General features: G+C 30.6%; 1 protein-coding gene across 7 annotated transcripts in view; it reads left to right on the top strand.

Moving 5' to 3' along the window:
* The window catches only part of heph (polypyrimidine tract-binding protein 1 heph), a 974,461-nt gene that overhangs the window by 504,119 nt on the left and 442,983 nt on the right, over window positions 1-27,359 (top strand). The window contains exon 1 of one of the 7 annotated variants that reach the window (XM_075379897.1): window positions 7,789-8,367. The exons of the other annotated variants lie outside the window; for them this stretch is intronic. Within the exon in view, the coding sequence (XP_075236012.1) occupies window positions 8,365-8,367 (3 nt within the window). The 5' untranslated portion in view covers window positions 7,789-8,364. Of the gene's footprint in view, window positions 1-7,788; window positions 8,368-27,359 lie in introns of those variants that run through there. 7 annotated transcript variants of the gene reach the window in all.

The following is a 27,359-nucleotide window of genomic DNA, read 5'->3' as shown; positions in this document are numbered from 1 at the left end:
TATATTTATTTATTTTATAAATATAATTTAACCAACCTACGCTCGCTAACCTTGACTAATTAACACCGTAATTTTTTGAGTATTTATTTAATAAATTCAGTAATTATTGCAATTATTTATTATTTAAATAATCAAAACACTCCTGTTAATTAGTCAAGGTTAGCGAGCGTAGGTTAAGTGTGGTTAAATTATATTTTTTTTAATTAATAAAGAGACTTTTTTTTAATCTATGTTAAACTCTATATCGGCCCATTTTCCACCGAAATCAGATTGACTACTTTGTTTTTAAATAAAGCTGTAGCTACGGTGGCGTTAATACGTAATTACCGAAATTTTAATAAATAGTCCATCACACGTATGAGGTGATGAGGTTCGAATCACACTTCATCTCCTTTTTCTTAACTTTTTTTTAATTTAAATATACTGATTTATTAATAATTAATTATTTATAATAAATAACTATTCAGTCGTAACAGTAAAATAGAAATATGAAAAAAAAATCAGAAGTTGTTAGTGAAATAAAAGTTTATGTACTTTTAAAAATGAGTATATGTATTTTAATAGGCATTACATATGTGTATATGTAATAGATTTGGTGAAACATCTGATTATTTAATACTAAACGAAAATTATAATTTAGAATGGTATTATTTTTGGATTTTCTAGTTTAATTTTATTTAATTCTCCTAGAATTTCTGTTTAATTTTATACACATTAAAGTTAACTACAGAGTGACTGAAAAATAGACCCTCACAAGAACAACATATATTCTGAGGCATGCATGCCCAGATCTTTAATAAATTGCAAAAATTCTTGTCTTTTAGTACGTTATTTCTCTGATATTGTCGGACAATATTCTCTTTAAGTCGGAGTTTATCATCATTTCGTTTATTTGTTTTTTGTTGGCAATCGTTTCATCGCTCTTTGGTTTGATGTAAATCTTCTGATCTTAATTTATGTACGCGTTCTGTAGTTTTCAAATTTTAACTTTATACTCATCATCTTGTCTTTTTATTCTTTCTTTGATGTTAACGTTTTCTTCCGCTTTATGTTTATCATTTTCTCTTGATATTTTTATTCATTCTTTGGTTTTAACATTTTCTTTCTCTTAATATTCATCTTCTGGTCGTTTTTTTAATAAATATATGGTCGTCGAGCCCCGATTAGGCTAGATATTCGCTGTTAGGATGAGGACAACCTCGCTTCCGAAAGCGGACCAGCGCAGAGAGAGTTAAGATATATTTTATTAGATTTCTGAATCTACTTCCTGATTTTTAAGTAAATCAAGACGACTTTGAGTAAATTGAATTGTCGGATAAAATTTTCGATGTTGCGATCAACAAAATTCTTTTGTATGTAAACACTCAATGATCTGATTATATAGTCTAATTGAAGTTAGATTCAGGAAGAGGTTTTGGCGAAACCTTTGGTATTTTAGGATAAGACGCGGCGATCGCGCTTCCGAGGATTGTTTAATTTGATAGTTGTGGTACGTCGTAATTAATGAAATATTTGCATCTTACATTGGAAAGGCACATCGGTTCAAAACCGACTTCATCTCCTTTTTTTTAAATTTAAATATATTTATTTATTAATAATTATTAACCTGTGAATGTAAAAAAAATTACTTTATTTATAAATAATAATTCAATAAAAAAAACAACAAATGTAATAAAAATAGAATTATGTATAAAAAAATATACGTAATTTAATAACCATACAAGGAAGTTATGTGGTGTACACATCAAATTTCTTTAAAACAGACTTTTGATGATTGGTTCCTTTTAATTTTTACTCGTATTTGAAAGTTCGATAGAAATCTGTTGAGTTGTGTTTAGCAAAGTTTTTCCTGCGATTCCACAACGTGAAATTTTTTTCTTTGTAGTTTGTACTATTCATGATGTTCTTTTTTCCACATAATTTTCACTTTTTCCATTTTACGGATCTTTTTGCTAATTCAGATTCACACTTTTCATTCCACAAAACTTTCACTTTTAATCTTTACTAAACCAAAAGTCTTTTTAGCAACACTGTTTCTTTCTTTAGACACTTTGCCGTTCACCTTTTTTTGTATGTTTTTATTTATTTTTATTTTTTTGGAATGTTTCTATCGCATTCTTTGTTACCGTAATTATATCTGCCTTATATCTTAGTAATTTTGATGGATTTTTTTGTTGTAATTTTAAAAGTTTAATTTTAGAAAGGCAAAGATCAGAATCAAACTGCATTTCTTAATATTTTAATATTTCGAATTTCTTTAATTTTTTTATAGGTAGTTACATCATCCAGCTGAAATTCCATTTAAGTTAGGATTTGCAGATATTCGTGGTTTAGCTTTCCTTTGAAGTTTTGGAAAGAATGTTGACATTATATTAGGATGAAAAGCTTTACAGAGATTAATAATTAACTTACAAGAGTAGTTTAATATTTAACTTCGAAAAGTTTTTGACGTTTCTTCTAAAAGATCCAGAATACTTGCATTTTTTGTGGGCTTTTTCTATTACCTTCTTTTATGGGAACGTGACGATTGATGAATATAATTCGAAACTGTTAATATTCAGGAGCAACATAAAACCGAACCCGTAACGTAACCGCTACAAAAGCGGTAGGTTATATTGGAAAGAAATTTTGTGAACGATACGGATAAATTAAATAAGAAAAACATAAAACGTAATTTAAATCTCGCATTTATTTACGTTATTGTTACAAAAGGTGTTTAAAATGACCACCCTGGTAATCGATACAGTTTTGTGCTCGACTGATCACATTGAGATTCTCTGACGCAAAACGTTGATTTCTCGTCGGATGTTCACCTTCATCTCATCAATATTATGGAGATTAGATTCACAAACTCTCTCCTTTAAGTAGCCTCAAAGCAAAAAATTGCAAGTAGACAACTCTGAGGAACGCGGAGGCCACCGTCCTTCGCCGACAGCTCGTTCGTTTGTGAAAGCTGCATTAAAGCGATTCAGTCAAACGTTTGATGTGTGACTCGTGCTCCGTTTTTTCGGAAAAATCTGTATTCTTTTTCATTATCAGTTAATTGCGAATAGAATTCTTCGAAAAATTGTGAGCTAAACGTCTGTATTGACAGTCCGGTCAAAACATACTCGTCCCATTCGCTATACTTTTACCGGAACGGCTCACCGAATACCAATTTTCTCATCGTGAAGTGAACGCTCGAATATCTCATGAGGATGCCTCGCCGTCCGATATCTGGTGTTCTGCGAATTAAGATGACCAGATAAAGCAAACCGTGCCCCGTCTGGCATGAAATACGACATCGACTCTATTTGTTCACCAGCAGTGTTTTCGAGAAGCCAGTTGCAATAATCAAGTCGTTTCGTTTGTATGTCTCCTTCAGTTATTGCGCTGTTGTAACGCGACACGATTTCAGTTTTAATTCGTGAAGAAGTTTACGAGATATGTATTTAACACTAGATTATTGGGATAACTTGCGTAGTAATTTTTTTGGACTGGCAGTAATTCTTCCAATATCGGCAATAGCGTGTGGAACTCTAACGGATGGTTGGCTATTTCGTTTTACATTTGAAACCGAACCTGTTTTACGCCATTTTTTTAATCAAATCGTGTATGCTACTCTTCGCTGGGATACAGACATTCGGAAATTTTTCTACCAAAAATTTGACGTAATTCTTCGATCCAGAACGAATTTAGTCCTCAACTATATGTATCCTCTCCTGGATTGACAAAGCTTTTTACACAAATAAAACTTTCTTTCTTTTTCCTGTTTAGCCTCCGGTAAAGACAAATTAAACTGCACTCACAATACTGCACTTCAATAAAATGTATACTGCACTGACACGTAACCGCCTGAAAAACGGCAACAATCGGTAATAACATATACATCCGCTTGTTGTGAGAGAGTCTTTCATAAATAGTGTCGGGTAGCAGATTCATTATGTGTTCGATTTTATGTTGCTGACCTTTATTTAAGATTGAAGAAAGATGTTTCTGCACAATTTTTAAGAAACGACGTGAGTTATTTGATCATACAAGCATCAAGATTTATAGTGAATTCGGTAATACGGTTTTGTAAATAGTAAAAACTGTCGCAGATTACTAAGAATTTAAAATGTACGGTAGTGATTCTAAATGTTTATTAATAAAATATTTGCAGATAACGGACGGGTAAGAAATTCACTATTTTGAAAATGGAAACATTTTCGAAAATTTATTTTAAATTTTATTAACGTTTTACATTAAAATTGATTTCCCGTTAAATTTGTTTGTATTGCTCTAAATAAATGTCCATTTTATTTAACTGCTGTTCGCTTTCCGTTTACTTCATATTTATACTACTCGGTTAAGAATTACATTTTGTACAAGCTTTATTAAATAGTTTTCTCTATTGTTTGGCAATTTAAGAAAGTTACTGCAAGTCAAATGAAAAAAATGCGGTTTTCGCCGGTATTGTAAAAAAAAAAAAAACAAAAAAAAAACTTGAAGTTACAGTTCTAGGACTCATTTTGTTCAATTTGTCAGATTGAAAATTATCATCATTTATCAAATTATCGTAAAGTTTTGCGTCCCAAATATTTCTGTATGGCTTCATTTCACCGGAGGAGATGAAATCATCGAGAAATATTTCGCCAGCCGTAACTTGTTAACGAAGCGTTTTCGGACCTACGTTTTTATGTACCTTTTTTTTAGTTTCACATGTAGAATGAGCTGCTAAAGTATCTGTATAACGTAGTTATTTTGTATATCCTGTCGCTATACACTGTATATCTAAGCAATTTCTTTCTGTTAATATTTATTTGATAGAAATATTTTTATTCCAATATAATTTGATTTCCACCGCAAGCCGCAGTTTTTTTTTTTTTTTTTTTTTTTTTTACTAAATACACATTTCATGTAAAATTTCATTAATACTTGAAATTATACTTTTTCGTTTTGGGTAGAGACTTATGTTTTTTAATCGAATCGTTTGATATATATATATTTTTTTTAAAAATTATATCAGCCTGTGGATGACCTTTTGTTGAGGTTACTTTACTCGTTTGGTATATAATTTCAGGAAGTAATAGCATCATTCTGTTCTCAGATTATAGAAAAAAAATCTTTTGTCATATCTTTGGCTGGCTGCTGTTGTTAGTTTTTACCGGATTAAAATTTGATAAAATTATTTTCATTTTATTTTTTACTGGATTTATCTAATTTACTCTTCAATAATGTAGGGATGAATTAACATCTTACCTCAATTTTTCAGGAATTTTCTTTATTTTATTTTTTAGCTGTATATACAGCTATACAGGGGGCACCTGTTGGCTCATTCCACTATCAAACCGTCGTTCTGTCTCTCTCATCCCCACTACTAGAACTACATATACGTGTGTTATACTACATATATGTGTGTGTATATATATATATATATATATATATATATATATATATATATATTTTAGTTTATATTTCACAAATATTAATTACAAAATTCGGTGTTATTATGAAAAAAAAAAAAATTTTTGCACGTGGTTACGATATTCTTGAGAATTGATTTGGACTAATTTGGACATATTCGGTTTACCAAAAGTACGGCTTGGAAGTCAAAAGTGTATATATGTTATTGCATAAAAAAAAAATGTAATTTTTTCATTTTATATATTGTAATACTCGTGTGCGAGTGTGTACGTATAATGTGAAAATCGACCACCTGCGTTAATGTGGTACTTCGTGGCGTGATACGTTGGGTTGTACTTGTTGGGTAGATGGGATTGGCGTGGAATGGCAGGGGTGAGTTCGGGAACCGTTGGGAGTGTATACGAAGGGGTGAATTAATTGTGGGAGAAGGTGTGTATATATATATATATATATATACACACACACACACACACACACACATGCATATATAAACACACGTATATGTAGTTCTAGTAGTGGGGATGAGAGAGACAGAACGACCGACGGTTTGATAGTGGAATGAGCCAACAGGTGCCCCCTTCCCCTTCGTCAGTCCATCTTCCTTACACTTCCACCTCGCTCTGCGTTCGTCCGACCGTATAGTCTTTATGATGTAGAAGGTGTACTGTATATATAGTGGTGGTACGGTAGCGGCGTGGTGCGGCGCGGCGCATCCGGCAATGAGCAACAGAGCAAGCTTCAGTTTTTTATCGCGCATGCGTGGTGCTAGCCTATCAGGTTATATGGTCTTGGTTTACCGGGGCGAGTCCGCATTACAGTCTTGTGTTTCACCGGCTACGCGTCTTGTTTTAATATTATTGTTGTCTTATAAGAGAGACAAACTATCTCTCGCGAGTCTATAGCGTTTTATTAAGTGATCTTAGGCGATCATTTTCTCTCTTCTTTCCTCAATTCTTCGCTTCTATTTTTCCTCTCCTTTTTTTTAATCCTTTTTATTCTTCTATCTAAAAAGAAAATAACAATCATCTTTTCTACTATCGGTCTTTAACTTTTAACAGGGTAATCAATATAGGTTTTTCTTTATGTTTATATTTAAAAATTAAATAGACGAAATATTTTTAAAAGATCGCGTTCCATCCAGATTATTGTACTGAATAATCAGCTCGGCAATCAATTAATAAGTGTTTGGAGATATTATTCGAAGAAGACTCTTCGTACGGTTGGAAAACTTAACTAGGTGTCAATTTTTATTAGTATTATTATTATTAATATTAATTATTTTTATTAAAATATATATATATTAAAATTTAAATTAATTGTTAATATATGTATAAATTAATCGTTCGCTGTTTTTATTATTAAACGTATAATAATAAATGTTGATTAATTAATTAATTGTATATGTTATAAACTGTATTAGGTTCACTGTTAATTTGTTGATTGATTTAAAAAAAAATTTAATCGCTTAGAGTTTTAATCCTTTGTTAGTTAATTGATTAACAGTAATAGTAATTTGTGCAATATTTATTATTACCGTAAAGATTTGGTTAGAAAAATACATGTAAAATTGTAACTGTTGATGCATATCATAATATATATAATAATAATTAATTATTATAAATATTAATGTAAATTTAATATAATTTAGATTTAATTAATTGAAATCTTCTTTTTAATTAATTGTCGATTACCTATCCGGTGTAATCTCTTAAACGATTCTATTTCTAATCTCTTTGACAATCAACTTGCCTATATACTTTTTACTTGTAATCTTTTTATTATAAACTAAATACTTGGAAAAAAATCTATTTTTCACGTCTAAGCTTCCATTTATTGACAATCAAAACTCAGATATATAAACTTTTAACTATACTAACTTGTTATTCTTTGCTAAGACTGCTGCCTTCCTTTTTCTATTTCTAAGAGAAAAAAAAATCTAAATTTTCTACTATCGACTTTTATACGATCTACTTATATAAAAATACAATTTTCTATCTATATACATCTAATAATAAATTAATTTGAAAAAAGACATCTCTTCTGATCTAATAATTTGCTCTTAATTAATCGCATACATTTTCTTTTACGTATTAATTTTTTAAACGTCAATATTTGTTTAAAATATAAGACGCTAACTCTTTTAAACATTCTATTATTTCTAATTATAATATAATAAAATTAATTAAATAATTAATAAAATCGGAGTAGTTTTTTCTCTTAATAGATTAAACTTATTGTAATAAATATCCTGTTTGGATTCGTGTCAATTTATATAAAATTAATTAGCCTAAGTAATATTACATGTTATATGTATTATAATTGTTTTATTAATTGAAAAAAAAAATTGTGATAGATAACTCCGTTTATTATAAACCGTAATTAAATCAATTATTCGGTAATCGAGTAATTAATACGTCGTGATTTCGGGTTAAGTGCAATAGTTATTAATATTTCGTATTAGCATATAGATTGTAATCGTATCCTATACGGTGATTAAATTTTCGGTAATTTTAAAATTAGTTTGATTTAAATTTATGAATTAAAGAGAGTTTGTGATTTTAAACTGTATATTCGAGTATTTAAAGAGGTTTTTCTAAGCTAAAGAAATAAAATATTTGGACCAATCAGAAAGCAGTAAAGGTTGATTAACGGACCAATCAGGATCGTAGCGGTTTCGTTCGTCCAATCACCACGTTCTACCACTGCGTGCCCTTCCCCTCCCCTTCTCCCAACCTGTTCCCGCAGACCCTTCCCCCACCCTTTTGCAGCCAGTGCTGTGCTTGTAATATACAACTTCAAGTAGGGAGACCTAATTCGACTCCTGTCGTTAATCCGAATCCGTTTATCCCGCCGCCTCAAGTATCTTTACAGCCGGATCTGGCAAGGCTTCCTCAGCCAGTTTATCCGGATCTTGTGGGTGCTCAGCAACTTTTTGCTTCTTCGGTCGCCGAACAGGCTAAGACAGCCGCCTTCACAGAAATGGTTAGTATTGTTTTATTTATCTTATAATCTAATTTTCGTTTCATATATTATATATTTTGTTTGATTGCTTGTTTCACGTTGCAGCGAATTTAAAAATTATTAATATATTTTTATCGATAAATTGTTATACGTTTTTAATACCGGAAGAAATGAATTTTGTGTATGTAGTTTACTGATAGTGTATCATACAGCCGACTTAATATTACTTCCCCTCCGGATGTGGTATTTTTGTAACAAAAAAATTATATTACTCTAGAGAGTTTTTATTATCCTTCAACGTTACTTTGCTTTTATATTTTTAAATTGTGTTATTTTTTTACAGTTATTCGTAGATGCAATTTTTTCTTTAAATTAAAGTACGGTTTTTTTGGATTGAATAATCTAATCTTTCTTCTTATCTCGAAAAATTGCTTAAATAAATTCCTTTGTTATATAAGTAATGATTTAATCGATTAAAATTTAATTCGATACAAAAACCTACAGTTAGTGTGTATTACAATAATACACAGGTTTCCGTGAAATTGTGTTGTTTCTTTATATATCCGTACATTATCGGTTGGTTAACGGCGGACAGAAATCTTTAATGACATATACAATTTATGAAAGGGTTGTCAGTGACTGTGACATGTTTCCGATATTGAAACCCCGGTAAATACCAATACAGTACGTATCGTAGTACATCATTGTACCTCGGTACATTATGTTGTTTGTAATTATAGACTTTCCTTTGTCATCAACATGTTTTACATGTATGCCCTATTTTACCTTGGTTGTATTTACAGTCGAATGTTAAATGATGGTAACACCGATTGTGGTTATTTAGTGTGTTATTGGAAGTTTGATTATATTTAATAGGACACACAGATTTTTTTTTTATTGAAGAAATTCACATACAAGAATATTTAATCTAACGGGACTCGACGTTTTATATTCACGAAGTTCGGGTTTTTAAATTACATGTTATTGAAATCCGGGTAAGATTAAATTGAAGTTTATATTTTAGTCGGCGGGGACGAATCGTTTTTGATTGGAACATTACCGATTGTCGGGCGCGGTCTTTGTTTCGTTATCTCTTTCCTCGCACTGTCTTCTCAACCCGTGTTACATTTATGAATTTTATATATTTAAAACTAAAACATTGCGCTTTGTTAACCGAATAATAAAAGAGGTAAGTAATAAAAGTGTTTTGCCCGACTTAGATGTAGTCCAGATTATTTTTCGTATTAGAATTCCTTTTGAAACGTAATATATATATTTATTAAAAACAATAGATAAAAAGGGTTAATCGACAAAAAAATGTATTTTCGATAAAAAAATGAAGATTTATCGAATCGGTAAAAAAATCGAATTAAAAATTTATTATTCCCGTGATCTTTTCCATTCTCCAATAAGCGTTTACTCTTACAAATGCTGCACAATGTTTTAATTATGCTGAAGTAGTACTCTTGTACGCGTCAATACAGTTGTTGATTCTGATGGTTGCTTTGTTTTGTAATCAAATGTAAACAATTGATTGTATAAAATCCACTTTGGTTGTTACCCTTAATTAATTCTATTGATTAATTACATTTACAATTTAATTAAACGATTAATTAATGTTGTGTTTTATGTATTTCTGAACGTTTTGGATGATATTATATATATTGAAAAGTTTTTTTCAATATATCGGGAAAAGTTTTTTTAATTTTTATCGGGTGAAACTTACCCGATAGATATATAAACATTCAGGAAGAAAGATTAAAAATAATATTATCGAATCTCATACTTATAATATTTTTTCATTATCCGTGGGATGAAAGAGAAAAATGTTTATGTACCTTTTTCGGTAAGCGAGTACAACTTTTTTTTCTACCGCTTACATTTGTTGGGTTTTTTTAATAAATGATCAGCGCGCGCGCGCACACACACCTCTCGGGTACAGTTACAAATCCGTTATCTCTTTTCTTGACGTTAATCTACGCTCAATGTGTAAAATTTGTTAATATGGTAAATATTTAAAATGACCGGTATAAAACTTCATTTTAGTGTGATTTCTCTAATGTTTTATTCGTCATTTATTATAAAACACGCTATATTAAGTAATCTTTATGTGAAAAAATGCGGAAAAAAGTACGAATCGTAAAATGAAAAAGTACCAAAAAATATGAATTTTATCGTAACAGTTGATTTTTGGAAGAATATGTCGTGAAACAAAAAGAAATGTTTCACGTATCCTTTTCCTTATAGAAATCAAAAGAGATGTTGATTTCTACAATTGTAGCACGTATCATACCAAAATAATAATATAATATTGGATGAAACATATCTAAAACTTTATTGATCCAAAAACAGGTGCATGTATTCAAAATATTGAAAGTTTATGGTGGCGAGCTAAAAATCGCAGTAAGGAATGTGGCACTAGACACGATTTGTTGAATTCGTATTTTTGTAGCGAGAAAATAATAAAAATAACGTTTTGTTTCAGGAAATATTAACCAATTTATAAATTTAATTTACATTTCTTTTTAGATGTTAGTGAAGACATATGAACAAGCAGCATTGTATTTATTTATAATAAATATATTGATAATTTAAAAAAAAATATTTTTTATATTTGGGTTATATTTGGTTACTTTTTCAACAAAAATAAAAAAGAGATACCTCGTTTACCGAAGAAGGACCAGATGTTTCTTAGAAATGTTGCATTTCGAGAAAAAAAAGTCTATATATATATATATATATATATATATATATATATATATATACTCTTTTTTTTTTAAGCGTAAAATTGTTTTTTTGTTATACGACAGAACTTTGCCAAACTGAAATTGTTAAAGCTGGAAGTCAACTTTTGGGAGATACAATATTCTAACTATATGATTTTCGCATTTTATATTCACTGATAATGTTTACAGCTTAATTACAATGTTAAAAGTTTTAAAAATTTGTCTTGTATTCCATTATTAATTTTCTGATACCGTATGTGAGTTAAAAAACAGCTTTTTAACTACGCGAAAAATATTTCTAAGACCAATAATCGGTCGTTTCGAAGTCTCATTAAATTTAAGATTATCTTTTAACGAATTTCCAGTTATCGGCTATTTCCTTCAAATATTATTTTACCACGCACAAGCTTCTTTGTAAAACTTATATGTAGAATTAATTCATTACTAAATAATTATAACTAATTCCTTATGTATTTGTTTAGATAAGCCGAGTAACAAAATTATGTTATTAAATATCTTTGCGGCAGTGTAGATGTTTTATAGTAATCGCTAAAGAAAATAAATAATCCCGGTCAGGCATGGCATTGTCACACACGCTACAAATCATTCATCTCAAAAACTGTGAAGCATGCCTAACGATGGAACCGGAGGTTAAACAAACAAAACCAAAAAAAAAACGCCGAAGAAAAATTATAAACGGAAGGCGAATTGCCTTAACGAGTAGCTGATCGTAATAAAATATGTTATTTTATTGCTTAATTGTGTATTTAAAAAGATTCTTTTCTCGTATTTATGTTAACGAACGTACTGGTTGTTGTAATGTAAAAAAAATTTAACTGTTAAAATACCGTACACGGCAAAAGTCATTTGTCTAGTTTGATGCAGCTCTCTAAGATTCCCTATCGTTCATTTCGGTATACCTCATAAATTCTACATCCCTAACAATTTGTTTTAAATATTCCAAATATTGATTGCATGCACAATTTTTCCATCTACCTGTCCCTTCCATATTAAAGTGACTATTCCAGGATGCCTTAATATGTGGGCGTATACGTCTATCTCTTCTTTTAACTATATTTTTACAAATATTTCTTTCTTCATCGATTTGCCGCAACACCTCTTCATTTGTCATTTTATCCACTCGTCTGAGTTTTAACATTTTCCTGTAGCACCACATTTCAAAAGCTTCTAATTTCTTCTCAGGTACTACGATCGTCCAAGTTTCAATTCTATAGCTAAGCTATAGAACTTATACGTAAACATATACTCTCAAAAATCTTTTCCTTACGTTTGAATTAAGTTTTGATGTTAACAAATTATATTTCTGATTGAAGGCTCGTTTCGCGTGTGCTATTAGGCATTTTATATCTCTCTTGCTTCGTCCATCTTTAGTAATTCTACTGCCCAAAAACAAAATTCTCTTCTACCTTCGTAATCTTTTCTCTTCCTATATTTTTATTCAGTGGTTCATCTTTATTATTTTTACTACATTTCGTTACTTTCGTTTTGTTCTTCTCTATTTTTACGCGATAGTTCTTGCGTAGAACTTCATCCGTGTCGTTCATTGTTCCTTCTGAATCTTTTTTATTCTCGGCTAGAATTACTATATCATCAGCAAATCGTAGCATCTTTATCTTTTCGCCTTGTACTGTTACTCCGGATCTAAATTATTGTTTAACATTATTAACTGCTAGTTCTATGTAAAGATTAAAAAATAATGGGGATAGGGATTATCTTTGTCGTACTCCCTTTTTTTATTACAGATCCTTTCTTATGTTCTTCAATTATTGCTGTTGCTGAAAAAAGTATATAAACATGAAATGTCATCGCTCAAAAATACTGATTATTGTTTTAGAATTAGAATAGGTGTATTTTTAGAATTTTTTCGTTTTATCAGACGAATGTTAAGTATTAAGAAAATTTTATTAGATTTTATTTATACAAAAATGATTTGGTAGTAAAACGGATTACTGTGCATTTTTATTCTTGTTATGATGTAAGCAATAAAGCTTCAGACTTTCGGGTAAAAATATATAGCGAATTGTATGATGATTCGCATAAACACCATTATTCTAGGATCATTACACTTCTATTTTGCCCACTAAAGAGTTCTATCATTAATTTTTTTATTTGTATTTTTTTATGTAGATTTTTTATTTTTAATTAAAATTTTCGTTTCATAATTTTTATAATTAATAGTTTTTTTTTTTTTAATATAAATCCGTTGAATAAATATTTATTTAAAATTGTGGTTGGGTAAGAAAACAAAAAATCTATGTGTCATATTTTAAAGGTTTTATTTATATAAAATTACAATAATAATTATCAGTACGAATAAATTTTTAATCTGCTTTTACAATTAACCTTTTAGGAATTTATTGTTTAAACATTACATCAAGTAATATTTTTAAATTTATTTGTTTTTTTTTATGATAGAAATTCTGTATAAACTTATAAGGTTACGGTTTATATTAATTCTTAGAGGATAAATACAATTTTAACAAAGAAGCTAATTAAAATAAAGTAAACTACGATGCGAAGAAAAGAGGTTTATAAGCTGTAATTAAGTATTAATTGTGGGTATAGTATATTTTAATCTTAAAATAAAAGAATCTTTTAATTTACATTGCAGAATAACAAAGGTTGGACAAATTGAGGAAATTATTAAACGCAATCTGGGTCGTGAAAATTCAAGACTTTTTAATAAAAAAGCAAATAAAGCAGTTACGAAAGATAAGTTAAGCAATTTCAAATATTTTTTTCATTTTTGAGTTGATTTTATATAAATTAAAAATAAACTGTAAGAAATCCGGAAGTATCATAATTAGGGGCTGTTGAAATGTGATTTTACTATTAAATTTAAAAAAAAATGTATGGTTTAATGGATCTCAAAATGAGAAGATTTAATTTCAATCGTAGAAGACAGAAAATTTGAAAATTTACATTTTTAAAAATTAATAGCCCGTTTCTGATAGTTTAAGACTAACTGGAATAAGAAACAAGTGTAGAAAAGTAAATAGATGAAAAAAACCGATAAATATTTACGATGAGGTCAAAATTATTGTAAAATAATTTCAACAGGTTATACAAAACGATAGGATACGATCGGTTCATCAGATGATCTCAAAAGAAAGTCTACGTATTAAGAATTAAACGTTTTTCTTCAGCCAATTTCTATCGCATAAAATATTACATTATACCTAGAAGAAATTCCAAACAATTGCGATTCAAAAATCAATGTAAAACCGTCATGACGAGAAAAACCGAACGATATCGTTCGGATTATAAAGGCGTAAAGATAATCAGATTTTGTTTTGTTATTTTCTTATAAGCGAATGGACTTTATCGATTTGATGGTGTTTCAGTCTGATGAACGGGTTACAAATTGATGTGACGGTCCACTGTAATCATTACAGGATTTAAAAGTAGCCATTTTTACTACTATACGATCTAGATGTTAGCTTACTAAAGATTCTTCATGCTTTAATAATTATAAAAATAAGCCAGGTTATAATTTAATCGAAGCTACAGACACCGTTTGTTGAACGTTAATGAACAGAATATATTATTATTTTTAAAAAAATAAAACGCCGACAACACAGTTTCAGATCTTTCCCGGAATGCGGTTTTAGTCTCATTCCTTCAAATGAGGCACTGGTTAGACACACTCAATTAAAAATATATTTCCTTTTATTTAAATATAATATTTTTTCGTTTATTTAATTGAACGATTCTAACTAATGCGCGCGCGCGCATACTGTATTTAATTCGCCCGGGTGTGGCCGTACTAGCGTCTACATTGCCGTTAACTAAACTAATATAATTTCACAATTTACATAGGAAAATTTCCCTTGTACAGTAGTCGGTAGTCGGTGTAGCCGCGTGGCTTAACGTACCATGTACAGAGGCGACTGGGCAATATATCTCGAGACCCGGCTAAATCGAGTTGCGTCTTTACATTTTAAATACTTTTCATTTGGCGTCTGTCCACGCTTAGGTGGGTGGCCGTCGATGATGGAAACACGGGGATTCTGATGCTCCGGAGCTGATAAGACCGGGTTCCAACAGGTGCGTCCTGTGGGTCGCGCTTTTAGAGGCAGGCGCTTGAAAGATCGAGTCCCGGCGGAAGTGACCTTCGGGTTGCCTCCGTTTGAGGCACGCAATACACTTGTCGAGTTCCGGCTCCCATGGTGGGGTCGTTCGGAACGACTTGTCGGACCTGGTGGTTAGAGGCAGGGCAAGGAAATTAAGATCCTACTGGCGGGCCTCCCTGTTATGCCGGACTTACAGCCGGTAGGCGGGTAGGCTCGTTGGAGTAATGGACGCTCCCCCGGGTTTTGTTTATGCTTTACGTGGATCCGGCCCCCGCGGTGGAGGTGAAAAAAATAAATAAATAAAAAAATACTGTTCATTTATTTAATACTGCCACTAACCTGTGACGTCACACACATAGCCTTTTTTGGGGTAGGGTTACAATTTTGTAAAAATATTTTTTTGCAGATTGTTATTCTTTATTCGTTAACACTATGACCTTATTTAGGCGAAATCTCGTGAGATTGAGGGTGACCTTGCTCTATACCATCACCCGCTTGACCCTTTTAAATTGAAAATTTAATGCCGTGAATACCCTACGTATAAATACCAATCTGACCAAGTTTTGTGAAAATCGGTCCAGTATTTTTGGAGATATAAGGTGATTTAGACAGCAACACCGAACACTCATATTCGTTCGTACGTACGAGATACGAACTTTAATATCAGGGAAATTTCCATCCGGTTTTTTGTGGGTTCCTTTGGTTTTAAAATGTCAAGATCCGGTGAAAATCGCATATGCCGAATTTGGACCCATTACAATTTATTCTCTTTTCTAAAGCTACAGCTCTCATATAGCGCTTTCTAAACGGGAAAGTAAAAATGTTTTTATTTCGTAATAGTTATTAGAAAAAAATTAAAGTTAATAAAATTTTCTTTTTTTGTTTGTTTCATGCGGTTTTGTCGATTTCTCAAATATTAATCACTTTTTAAATTATTTCTTCTCTAATTTTTAAATTTCGACTTCTAGTAATTTTTTTTACGTTTCCGTAATTTCATTCATTATAAACACCCTTGAAGAGCTTTTTGTAGTTATTTGTATAATAATATTTTTTCTAATTTTTATACTCTTTTGGGAATATCGCGCATAAAGAAAATTGCCGATAAAATTGTTTTAATATACGCATATAAATATACAATCTACTTTAAACGTAACGCTGTTAAGAGTTATCAATTATTAATTTATATAGCGGTTACGTTATACGTTGTACTATATTTTATTATATATTACAGAAATATTTTTTTATCGTATATAATATTTTACTGCTTAATACTTTCAGAGTTTTATTAATGATTATTAATTCATATTCCTATGTAATAAATTGTTTAGCACCTATAAGTTTCTGTTCTAATTTATTTTTATGTTTTTAACGTGTACTAAAGTAAAAATTACTAAAGTTGTAAAGGAAGCTATCCTCGCACGTTTGTTCTTTGAAATCATATTTCTCCTCTTTCCATTATATCTACTTCTTTCATGCGACGAGGGTATTCCCCTACATCCGTTTGATTTATGTTTATAACAGACCTTAGGTTTAAAAAAATTTCTATTTCCATGAAATATGTAATTAGACATTTTTAATCGAGAACGAAATTGTATTATGTTGTTTGATTTGCTGTTCATGATTTCCTTTTTTTGTGATTCGTCATTAAGTTTGTTTAAGGTTATTTAAATCTATTTTTTTTTATCTTAGTTTTTTGATTGTTTTGATGCAGCTCTCCAAGATTCCCTATCTAGTGGTAGTCGTTTTATTTCAGTACGCCTCTTAACATCCTACATCCCTAACGATTTGTTTTACATATTCCAAACGTTGCCTGCCCGCACAATGTTTCCCTTCTACCTGTCCCTGCAATATTAAAGCGACTATTCCAGGATGCCTTAATATGTGAGTCTTGTCTCTTCTTTAAACTATATTTTTCCAAGTGCCGTCTTTCTTCATCGATTTGCTGCAACACTTCTTCATTTGTCACTTTATCCGTCCATCTGAGTTTTAACATTCTCCTGTAGCACCGCATTTCAAAAACTTCTAATCTTTTCTTCTCAGGTACTCCGATCATCCAAGTTTTACTTTCATGTAAAGCTACGCTCCAAACATATACTTTCAAAAATCTTTTCCTGACGTTTAAATTAATTTTTGATGTTAACAAATTATATTTCTGACTGAAGGCTCGTTTCGCCTCGCCTGTGCTATTCGGCATTTTATATAAAATGCTTCGTCCATCTTTAGTAATTCTACTTCCCAAATAATAAAATTCTTCTACCTCCATAATCTTTTCTCTTCCAATTTTTATATTAAGCGGTCCATCTTCGTTATTTCCTCTACATTTCATTACTTTCGTTTTGTTCTTGTTTATTTTCATGCGGTAGTTCTTTCGTAGGAATTCATCCATGCCTTTCATTGTTCCTTATAAATCTTTTTTATTCTCAGTCAGAAGTGCTACATCATCAGCAAATCGTAGCATCTTTATCTTTTCATTCTGTTGTGTTATTCCGGATTTAATTTTTTCTTTAACTTAATTAAACTGTTAGTTCTGTGTAAATATTAAAATGTAAAACGCGGATAGGGGTTCATCCTTGTCCGACTCCCTTTCTTATTACGGCTTCTTTCTTATGTTCAATTACTACTGTTTGGTTCCTGTAAATGTTAGCAATCGTTCTTCTATGTTTGTATTTGAACCCTAATTTTTTTAAAATGCAGAACATTTTATTCTAGTTAACGTTATCGAATACCTTTTTTTAGTTTATAAATGCCTAGTATGTTGGTTTATTTTCTCTTTTTTTAATATAGAAATATATAAAATATATTTTATAAACTAAATAAAAAATTCTGATGTCGGCTCCACATTTCTTCCTTGTACGCCTATTAAATTTACTTATACACTTTTTTAAAAGTACATAAAATTTTATTTCAATAATAATCTGATATTTTTGCATATTTTTTTATTTATTGTATAAAAAAAAAATTTATACAATTTTCTTCTTTAAAATTCGGTGAAGTCGGCGTTAAATGAAAAATACTTGCTAACTTCTTAACAATTAACTTGATACATTTTTGATATAGAATTATTTTTTTAGGTTCATTTTATTTTATTTTTAATTTAATATTTGTTCAATAAAATCTTGTTTATAAATAAATGTCACTTAATATAAAGAAACGTTCGTAAGGAATAAAAAATACTGGTAATCTAATTATTAATAAAAATGAGAAACTTTGTTCTGTAAAATAAATATAACTAATTACTGTGTAATAAAGTTCTCTGGAAGTAGGAAATATGTGTGTACTTTTTCATTGTATGTAACCGAAATATGAAGTTACTTTTACGCCATTATTATACATTGTATTTGGCTCTTTATTATTACAGTAATATATTTCGACTCCTTAATCGATGAGATTTCGACAATTTAATTAAAATTTCTGTGTTATAAACGAATTTTTATTTAATAAATGTTTTGTTATAAGGAAAAATTTTAGAATTTTTTTCCTGTTCAAAATTGACTGTATTATGAACAATTATCGTAACTGATATATTTGTTTTAAAGGAAATACTTGATATATATATATATATTTGTATTGGGGTTTAAGTTAGTAAATTATATCGTTCTCAATATCGCTAAGTAAACATTGTTATGTTCTTTTAATGACCATTTTTTATTTTCATTTTGTAGCCAAGATTTTTTCCCTAGTAATTCTTTACTATTGGTATAATTTGTTGCGGTTTAAGTATTATATCTTGACCGTAACGTGTAATTATTAGAACGTCTATTCAGTTTATTACATTTTATTAGTCTTTTTATTTTTCTTTATTTATACATGTTTAATTAGTCAATTAATTTATTTTATTCAGTTAACCAATTAATAAAAATTATTTCTTCCAGTAATTTTATTAATTCATTTTAGATTTAGTTTATTAATCTGTTTTTTTTTTTTGGATCACAACTAAATTTAAAAAGTTATTTCATTACGGTTTTTTTTTTCAGGAAGGATAATTTTTTGCTGGATTATTTTTTTTGTAACTGTTTTAAAATATTGTATTATTATTCCTGTTATTAGTAAGACTGAAGAGAATTTTTCATATTTCAAGTTTCGAGGTTAACCGGTTCAAACCACGTGTAAAATTATATTCTTTGCCTGGGATTCTCAGTCTAATGCTGGATAACGTTTTTTTTTAAACAATTATATTTTTTCGTGGTCTAAAAAACATTTTGGATGCACGCACGCTTGTTTGTGTATGGTCACGTAACCAAATTATTCATTCTGTCTCCTATTATTATTCATTTTGTACGCAGATTGGTCTTACCACCTTAGCAGTTTGGTTACGTATTTTCATTCTCGTTGCTGAACCTCCTGATGTAATTAAGGATTAGATGTATTATTTTTTCCCCTATTAAAATTTATACAGTGGTAAAGAAATTAATCCCAACACAGTATTTTTTAACAGAAAATTTTATTTTCGTAATAAAAAATGTTTAATATTCGTAGTACCAGGCAATTGTCATCATCAAAATAGATTGTATTTGAAAATCCTTACCTACCGATTGATCTTTTGTCCACGGCTTAGGGGTGATGAGGGAAGCTTAACTCCAGATTTTTAATATCCCCACTCTCATAAATTTTTTCAAGTTTTTGAAATGCGTTTTTTGCTGAATCTAAGCATTTTAGAGAAAAGTTTTTCAAACAAAAATGTAGAGCACATTCTCCTCTACAATTAATAATGTCTTTGAAGTTATGCCGTATAATTTGAAATTGAAATACTAGGTGGCGCTGAAGTTGTAAAAAACGTGTTTTTTTCGGGTTTTTCACCGGAGAAAATTCGTCTGTATTGCATTTGGAAAAGTTGTTAATCTCAACAAAAAAAAACCAGAAAGCCTTTCTTTAAACAATTTTTTTGTACGACTTAGCATTCCAGAGTTATAGCGGTACAATGGCAACGCAGCGGTCCTATTGTTACTGCAGCCGGGGAGATCGGCATTGTTCAGCGACTACACCGGTTTCGAACTCGTGCCCGATTCACAACATTTTCCAACTTTCCCAAGCTACAGCTCCAAAACGGTAAGTCGTACAAGAAAATTGTTTAAATAAAAGTTGTCTGTTTTTTTGAGATTAACAACTTTTCTAAATGCAATACAGATGAAAAACAATTTTTTCCGGTGAAAAAACCGAAAAAACACGTTTTTTACAACTTCAGCGCCACCTAGTATTTCAATTTCAAATTATACGGCATAACTTCAAAAACATCATTAATACTACATTTTTTGTTTGTAAAACTTTTCTCTAAAATGCTTAGATTCAGAAAAAATATAACGTTATCTCATTAGCTTTCTTGTTGCTTTAAACATTAATAACATAATAATGAAGTATTGCGATGAACAACGAACCGTTTCAGAAGAATTGTTTTTTTTTAGATGTTCTTTCCGGTAATGAAATTGCCTATGTAGTTGTAAACTAAGAACCGGAAATCGTACAGGAAATAAAGAATCGACGACGTAGAAAATGTTCAAGATTTGGGAGTTGTTAATGAATTAATTTAAACAATTTGACCGGTTTTGTCGGAAAGGAGATGGATAAACGAAATGTTATGTCTAGTTTTCGTCTAAAAAAATGTTGGAATTAAAAGTATAATAAATTATATTTTTATAAAATTAAAATTAGAGCGTGTAGGTTGGCCCAGAGTCAGGCCGGTATTGAGAATTTAAAATCGCTAGTCTGTTTTATTGTAAGCTGCTTTTTTATTATTAGTTTTACTCTTTTGAGAGGATTTTATTGATGAAATAAATTTCAATGCGGGTTATTTTTACGTGGCTTGAACATTTTGTAATGAATATCTTAAGATCTTTAAATATATTCACCGGAGTAATATAATATTTTACTTTTAATTCATAAGATTTTAATTTCCCTGTTAAATATGATAAATGAGGCATTGGAAAATTGTTTTTTTTTTTTTTACGTTCTTTCATTTTATTACTCTTAGTATGAAATTATAATTCACTTTATTATACTTCCTCATTTATTAAATAAAAGTACAATTCGTCTAATTGCTCTAAATATTCTACTAGTAACCTCGTCGTGGCTTCGCCCGCGCTATACGATTACTTGCGTTTCCCGTCGCGGTCAGGGGATGTTTAACCGGTAACGTTCTCCTACGTTCATTAAACTCATGGTTGTGAGAATAACAATGATCTTTAAAAATTAACAGCCTTCAGTTTTGGTCAGTACCCACTAATTGTTATTTAAATTTCTCATCGCAGCTTCGCTCGCTAAATACGTAATCGGAATTACAAACATAAATTACCGTCTCAGTTCAAATCTCATAAAGATTGATTAAATAGCGGTAGCATAAAACGGCAAAAATATTTTTTTTTTTTTTTTTTTTTACCCCTGGAAATATTAAATTCAAAAAATCTGGATATGATTTTAAAATATTTTATTTGAAAAGTATTTTCAAGCCCACATTGAGTGAATTACGCGTCGGAAATGAGAAAAATTTGCAATTATTCGAAATTACGTTTCTTCACACATCTCAAGGTTGAATTTTAAAACTTCTAGTAATGGATTTTTATATAATCGCATGAAGATTACAACACGAAACGAAAAATCTACTTCATATTTTCCATTTGTTACCGGGAAATTAAAAAAAAAAAATATTAAGCTTTATTATTACCCCATTTTAACTTTTACACTCTATTTTAATTTGTTATCGTGTTTAAGGAGGAGTAGCCGGGTTTAAAAAAAAAATAAATTTCATTTTATCCGTTTAAAATTTGGAATTTAAAAAATCTAGGAACTGGTTTTTAGTAGATATTCACATGAATATTACTCACACCAAAATAAAATTGAACCTTCATTTGTTACCAGAAATTAAAAGAACAGTAAATTTTTTTTTAGTTCATTTTAACCCTTTAAACTGGGAATTTCAAAACTCTTTTCTTAGTTTGCACTTAACAGCGTAAGAAGAACTTGTATACAAATTTTCATCGATATATATTTGCTGGGCGGAGATTACGAATCGCTTGTATATTGTTATAAACAGGATGATTCATGTCACCCTACCAAAATAGAATTTCTTTTGTTTTTTATTGATTTATTTTACATAAATTTTCTCAGAATTAAATTTTGTACAAGTTTTGATTTTCAATTTTACGCATGTATTAATTATTTAATAAAGGTTTTTTTTTTTATTACATACGTTCAAGGTCCGGCATATAAACCTGAAGATTTTTGAGGGATAATAATTAAACTGTTTCGTACTATTAAAACATTTAATATATCAAATTAAAGATCAATTTTTTGCAATCCATAGTGAATTACTTACATAATTTTTTTTTATTTGAATATTATGTCATCCAAATGTTTTCCATTACTCCTCACACACTCGCTTAACCTCATTCTAAAATTTGACATTGCTCGCTGAATCGTCACTTGTGGAACCGCTTCAGTTTCTCGTTGAATGGCCTTTTTGAGTTCTGCAATCGACTGTGGTCGACTAATGAAGACTTTATGTATGAGATACCCCTACAGAAAAAAATCACAAACAGCCAGATCAGGTGAACCCGCTGGCCATGGAATGTCGCCAAATCGGGAAATGAAACGTCCAGGAAACGTCGTGGAGACCGCGAAACAGCTAACCTTACAGCGTTAATGTTTTCAGGCGTTCTCACAGTCCGTTTTCGTCCTGTCGGTTTCATTTTTAAAGCAGTCGATGTGTTCCTAAAATTCTTCACCCGCAACAATATCGTATTCCTACTAGGAACAGACGCGTGTCGATTTAAATTGAAATGCCTGCGAAATAAACGCTCTGTTACAATAACCGAGTCATTATTTTTAAAATAGGCTTCAATCACGAACGCTCGTTGTTCACCCGACCACGACATTCTGGCTACTGAAATAGCTTGAATAGACCTGTCGATGTACAACACTCCCGTCGTCTCATTGACGTGGTGCCAACATAACAATTACTACAAAATCCACAGATTTAGGTGCCGGACCCTGTAAAATAACGTGTTTTTACATTACAAAGCTTTCTGTTTTACTTGGATATTGTGATCACTACTAGAGATATAGTTTTGGAACCATTTTTATTCAATTTATATCAGAAACCATGAAGTTCACCTTTAATTTGGATTCCTAGAATTTCAGTATAGTTCACTCTGCCCCGGCTTCGGGGAGAAATTGGTCGCTTGCCGTAACTCTTTTTTTTTCTGTTTAGACTCTAGGAATTACCGTTCAGGTATTACTTCAGAGGATGATATGTATGAGTATAAATGAAGTGTAGTCATGTACAGTCGCAGTTCGACCATTCCTGAGATGTGTGGTCAATTGATACCCAACCACCAAAGAACACCGGTATCCACGATCTAGTATTCAAATCCGTGTAAAAATAACTGACTTTACTAGGACTTGAACGCTGGAACTCTCGACTTCCAAATCAACTGATTTGGGAAGACGCGTTCACCACTAGACCAACCCGGTTGGTTGCTTGTCGTAACTCCTATAAGAGCGTTTCCGAACTCATATTTATAAAAAAAACGATTTAATTTATTTTCGCTAATAGAATGAGCTCAGAATTCGCCGCCAACATTTACGGGAATCGCCCTTTATAAAGATGTAGAGAGAGAGTGTGCAGCAGGTATTCGCCCAGTTATGGTAATCGATCGATATATTATATATATATATAGTTCTTTTCTTTCACGCTTGATATTATAAAAAATACATATATATGGGGGAAATATGATTGTCCCCTTCAATACCGTTGTAGCGTTTGATTGTCGTTGTCTTTATTAAATAAAATTAATAATTTATTAAAAAAACTACATGCAATTATTAGAGTTGACAAAAATAAAAAAAAACTTAATATGCTATTTTTAACAAAAAAAAAAAAAATTTATATAATTTATTTCATTTTTATTAACTTTCAGACGTATTAATTAAGATGTCGTTTATGAAATTATGAGCTCGTATTTTAAATTGAAACGGGGTATTCTGTTTTCGGTTGAAATTAAAAAAAAATTATTTCTGAGAATATCTAATAAATATTTATAAATCAGTCTTACAATTAGAAAGATTTCTTTTTCGCATAATTTTTGTTAAGATTTCTATAGCCGAAATAAATGAAGACATAGTAACGTAAGTTCTGAATTATCTCTTTCTGACTTGGCTGGAACCTCGAGTGAATTCAAATTGATTGTTTTGTAAAAGATTTGATCCATGCAGTACGTGAAGTGAAAGTTTGCCCCCTCGCCAACTGCTGTCTGGTGTACTACTCTGTCGTGCTTGCTTTTTATATACAAATGTGTCATGTTATTTGTAATCTGATGATGTCATATGATTATATAGTATAACAAACCCCACCCGCCCTGCCGTCTTTGCTCGAAGACAGCCGACTGTTGATAAAAAGACAAGCGCAAACCTTCGGTTTTCTTAATGTTCAATTATTGAAACGCATTTACCTAAGCGGGAACAAATAAGCTTTTAATAGTTAGAAATTAACTAGCCGTTCAAAAGAGAATTATTTCTTAAATATGAAGAGATATTTTAAGAAAGTTTTCGATAAAATTTACGAATTTTACATTAAGTAAAAGGTTTTCTGAGTCGGGGAGTTTTTAAATTAAGTCCTTTGTTTGACATATGGCATATTTAACGGTTAAGAAAGGAAGTATCTTGGTTTTTCGCAATTTCCGAAGAAAAAGACTACAAATTTAAAAAAAAAAAATTATACTTAATAAAAGTTTTCGAATAACACAAAAAATTCCTAAAATAGATCCGGTAGAATTTCATTGTTTACGCTTAAAAAAAAAAAAAATTCGGTACAGTAATATATAAAAATGAAAGAAAAATATTTTTCAGTAAAACTACTAACAGTTTCGTGCAGTTGTACAATCTTGTTTTATTTAAAGTAAAGCGTACTTCAGATTTCTTGTCTATATGTTTATTTCGTTGTTGAGCACTTTACTGAGTATTATTTTTTAATTAACAGTTTGAATGAGAGTTCGATGCTTGGCCGGGCCACTTATATCTTTTAACACGTTATCGGTTGCTGTCGGCTTTTCTTCTGTTAAGTTCTAAATTAACCGCACATTCTGGCCTGATGATTCATGGATGTAATAATCTACAGGTATATTCAGTACTTAAACATTCGTACGTATGCTCCTTAAGTACTAGTTTCTCTTTTGTTATTTTATTAAAACGCATTTAAGGTTTTTTTTTATTGCTTAAAAAAATATTCATTTTTAATGTTTCTTTTTCACTTAACATTTCTACCGAAATTTTTATATATCTCCAGTCATCGAACTCATTTTATTTATTTCTTCTGGATTCCTTTTAACTTTTAATTTAAACGTAGTTACTGCGTATTAATTCTTTAGTATTTTATTTATATTTCGGCAGAATAATATATTTTTAAAAACAAAATTTGTTATTCGAATCTCGTCGCTTCGTGATCGTATTGTTTGCAATTTCATAAAACGCGCTGTAAAACTCTGACTTGAAAAAAAAAGTTTTTAAAGTTGTTATTTGATATTTATTTATAATTTTGTAGAAAAAACAGACAACTCAGTTGTAGGAATTTCCCGTCACGCGGTTAAAGCCGCGTTCTCGTCAAGTCTTATAACAGAGTTGTTTCTGATGTATGGCTTACATACACATTTTTAATTAAAATATTTAAAATTTTATTTGAATATAAGATTTTTTCGTTTATTTAATAGAATGATTTCTAACTAAAGCGCGCGCGCATACCGTATTTAATTCGTACGGGTGTGCCGGTAGCAAGCAGTGATGGTCGGCTTGGAAACTAATCCAATTCTACAACTTATATAGATCAGATTTCGATTTTACGATCGGCAGTCTGGTGTAGCCGCAAGGCTAAACGCACGAGGTACAAGTCGACCGGGCGATCGTGTTTGAGACCCGGCCAGACCGAGTTAGTTTTTCAAGCTTTTAATGTTATTCATTTATTTAATTATACCTATCATCTATGACGTCACAACGTAGCAGTTTTAAGAATTTTTTGGAGTGGAAGATTTGCAAAAAATTTTTTCTTCAAATATAGTTATTTTTCAATCGTTTACATATGGGCTTATTAAAATATGACTTTAATTTGGGGAAAATTTCGATTTAATGAAGGTGATTTTGCTCTACAGCCTCAACCCTTTCACCTTTTAAATGGAACATTTTATGCCATCAGTACCCCTTATATAGAAGTAATCTGACCAGGTTTGGTTAAAATCGGTCCAGTTGTTCTTGATATATAAGGTGATTTCGAGGCCGAACATACGTACATCGAATATTGATATCTGGAAAATTTGCATCGGTTAAAATTAACATCAATTTTTTGGGTTCCTTAGATGTCAAAACTGAAGATCCGGTGAAAACCGCATATGCCTAAATCGGACCGATTCCATTACTTTCCTATCTACAGCTATAATCTGGTATAGGGCTCTCTGGACGGGAAAGTAAAACCCGTTCTTTACTAGTTTAAATTTGAGTAAAATTTTATGTACCTCAACATTTTTTGTGCAACCCGATAAAAATCCGGAAAAAAACTGGTGCAAATGAAATTTCAGCAGTATCAATAATAATAGAACAACGCAATCGTTGTTTCAGAGGTTTCCATAATCGCATCAATGGTAGTCAAAAGTAAGCTTACATTTTATTTTACGTTCAGTACTTCCTCAGAGATGACATCATTCCTAATAGATTTTGTATGCTTATTACTCCTAGGTTTCTTCGACCCAAGGAAAAAACTCCAGGATTGCCGTCGGCGTTCAAATCCTGCCGATTGGATTACGGGTCACCATCGTTTTCGAATCGATTAATCATTCCACTCGATTATAGTGTGTGGAAAGCTCAGTACATAGCATTACGTTGTACGACAGGTGCTATCTTACCTTCATTGTGGCCAGATGTCTTTTTTTTTTCTCAGTCACCAGTATTCCTCGGTGTTCTTCTTGATTGCCTCTGTGCATTAGTCGGTACCATATTTATAAAGTATATCTCATACTTACGCGTCCTATCCTGTCATGAACAACGACCGACACGTTACAATACATATTTTATAGTTAAGTAAATATTTTATTATGCCTAATTACTTACTTAATGCATTACACGAGCACTTCGTGAAAGATTAATGTTTTGTTTCACAGATTTAAAAGGAGCTCCCTTAGGATTTACTGGAATAGATGATAGGAAAATCTGTTTGTTAAAA

This window comes from Lycorma delicatula, chromosome 12, assembly GCF_047948215.1.
Source record: "Lycorma delicatula isolate Av1 chromosome 12, ASM4794821v1, whole genome shotgun sequence".
NCBI classification, from domain to species: domain Eukaryota; kingdom Metazoa; phylum Arthropoda; class Insecta; order Hemiptera; family Fulgoridae; genus Lycorma; species Lycorma delicatula.
Note: the sequence above shows the minus strand (reverse complement) of the source record. Positions and strands in the feature narration are given on the sequence as shown.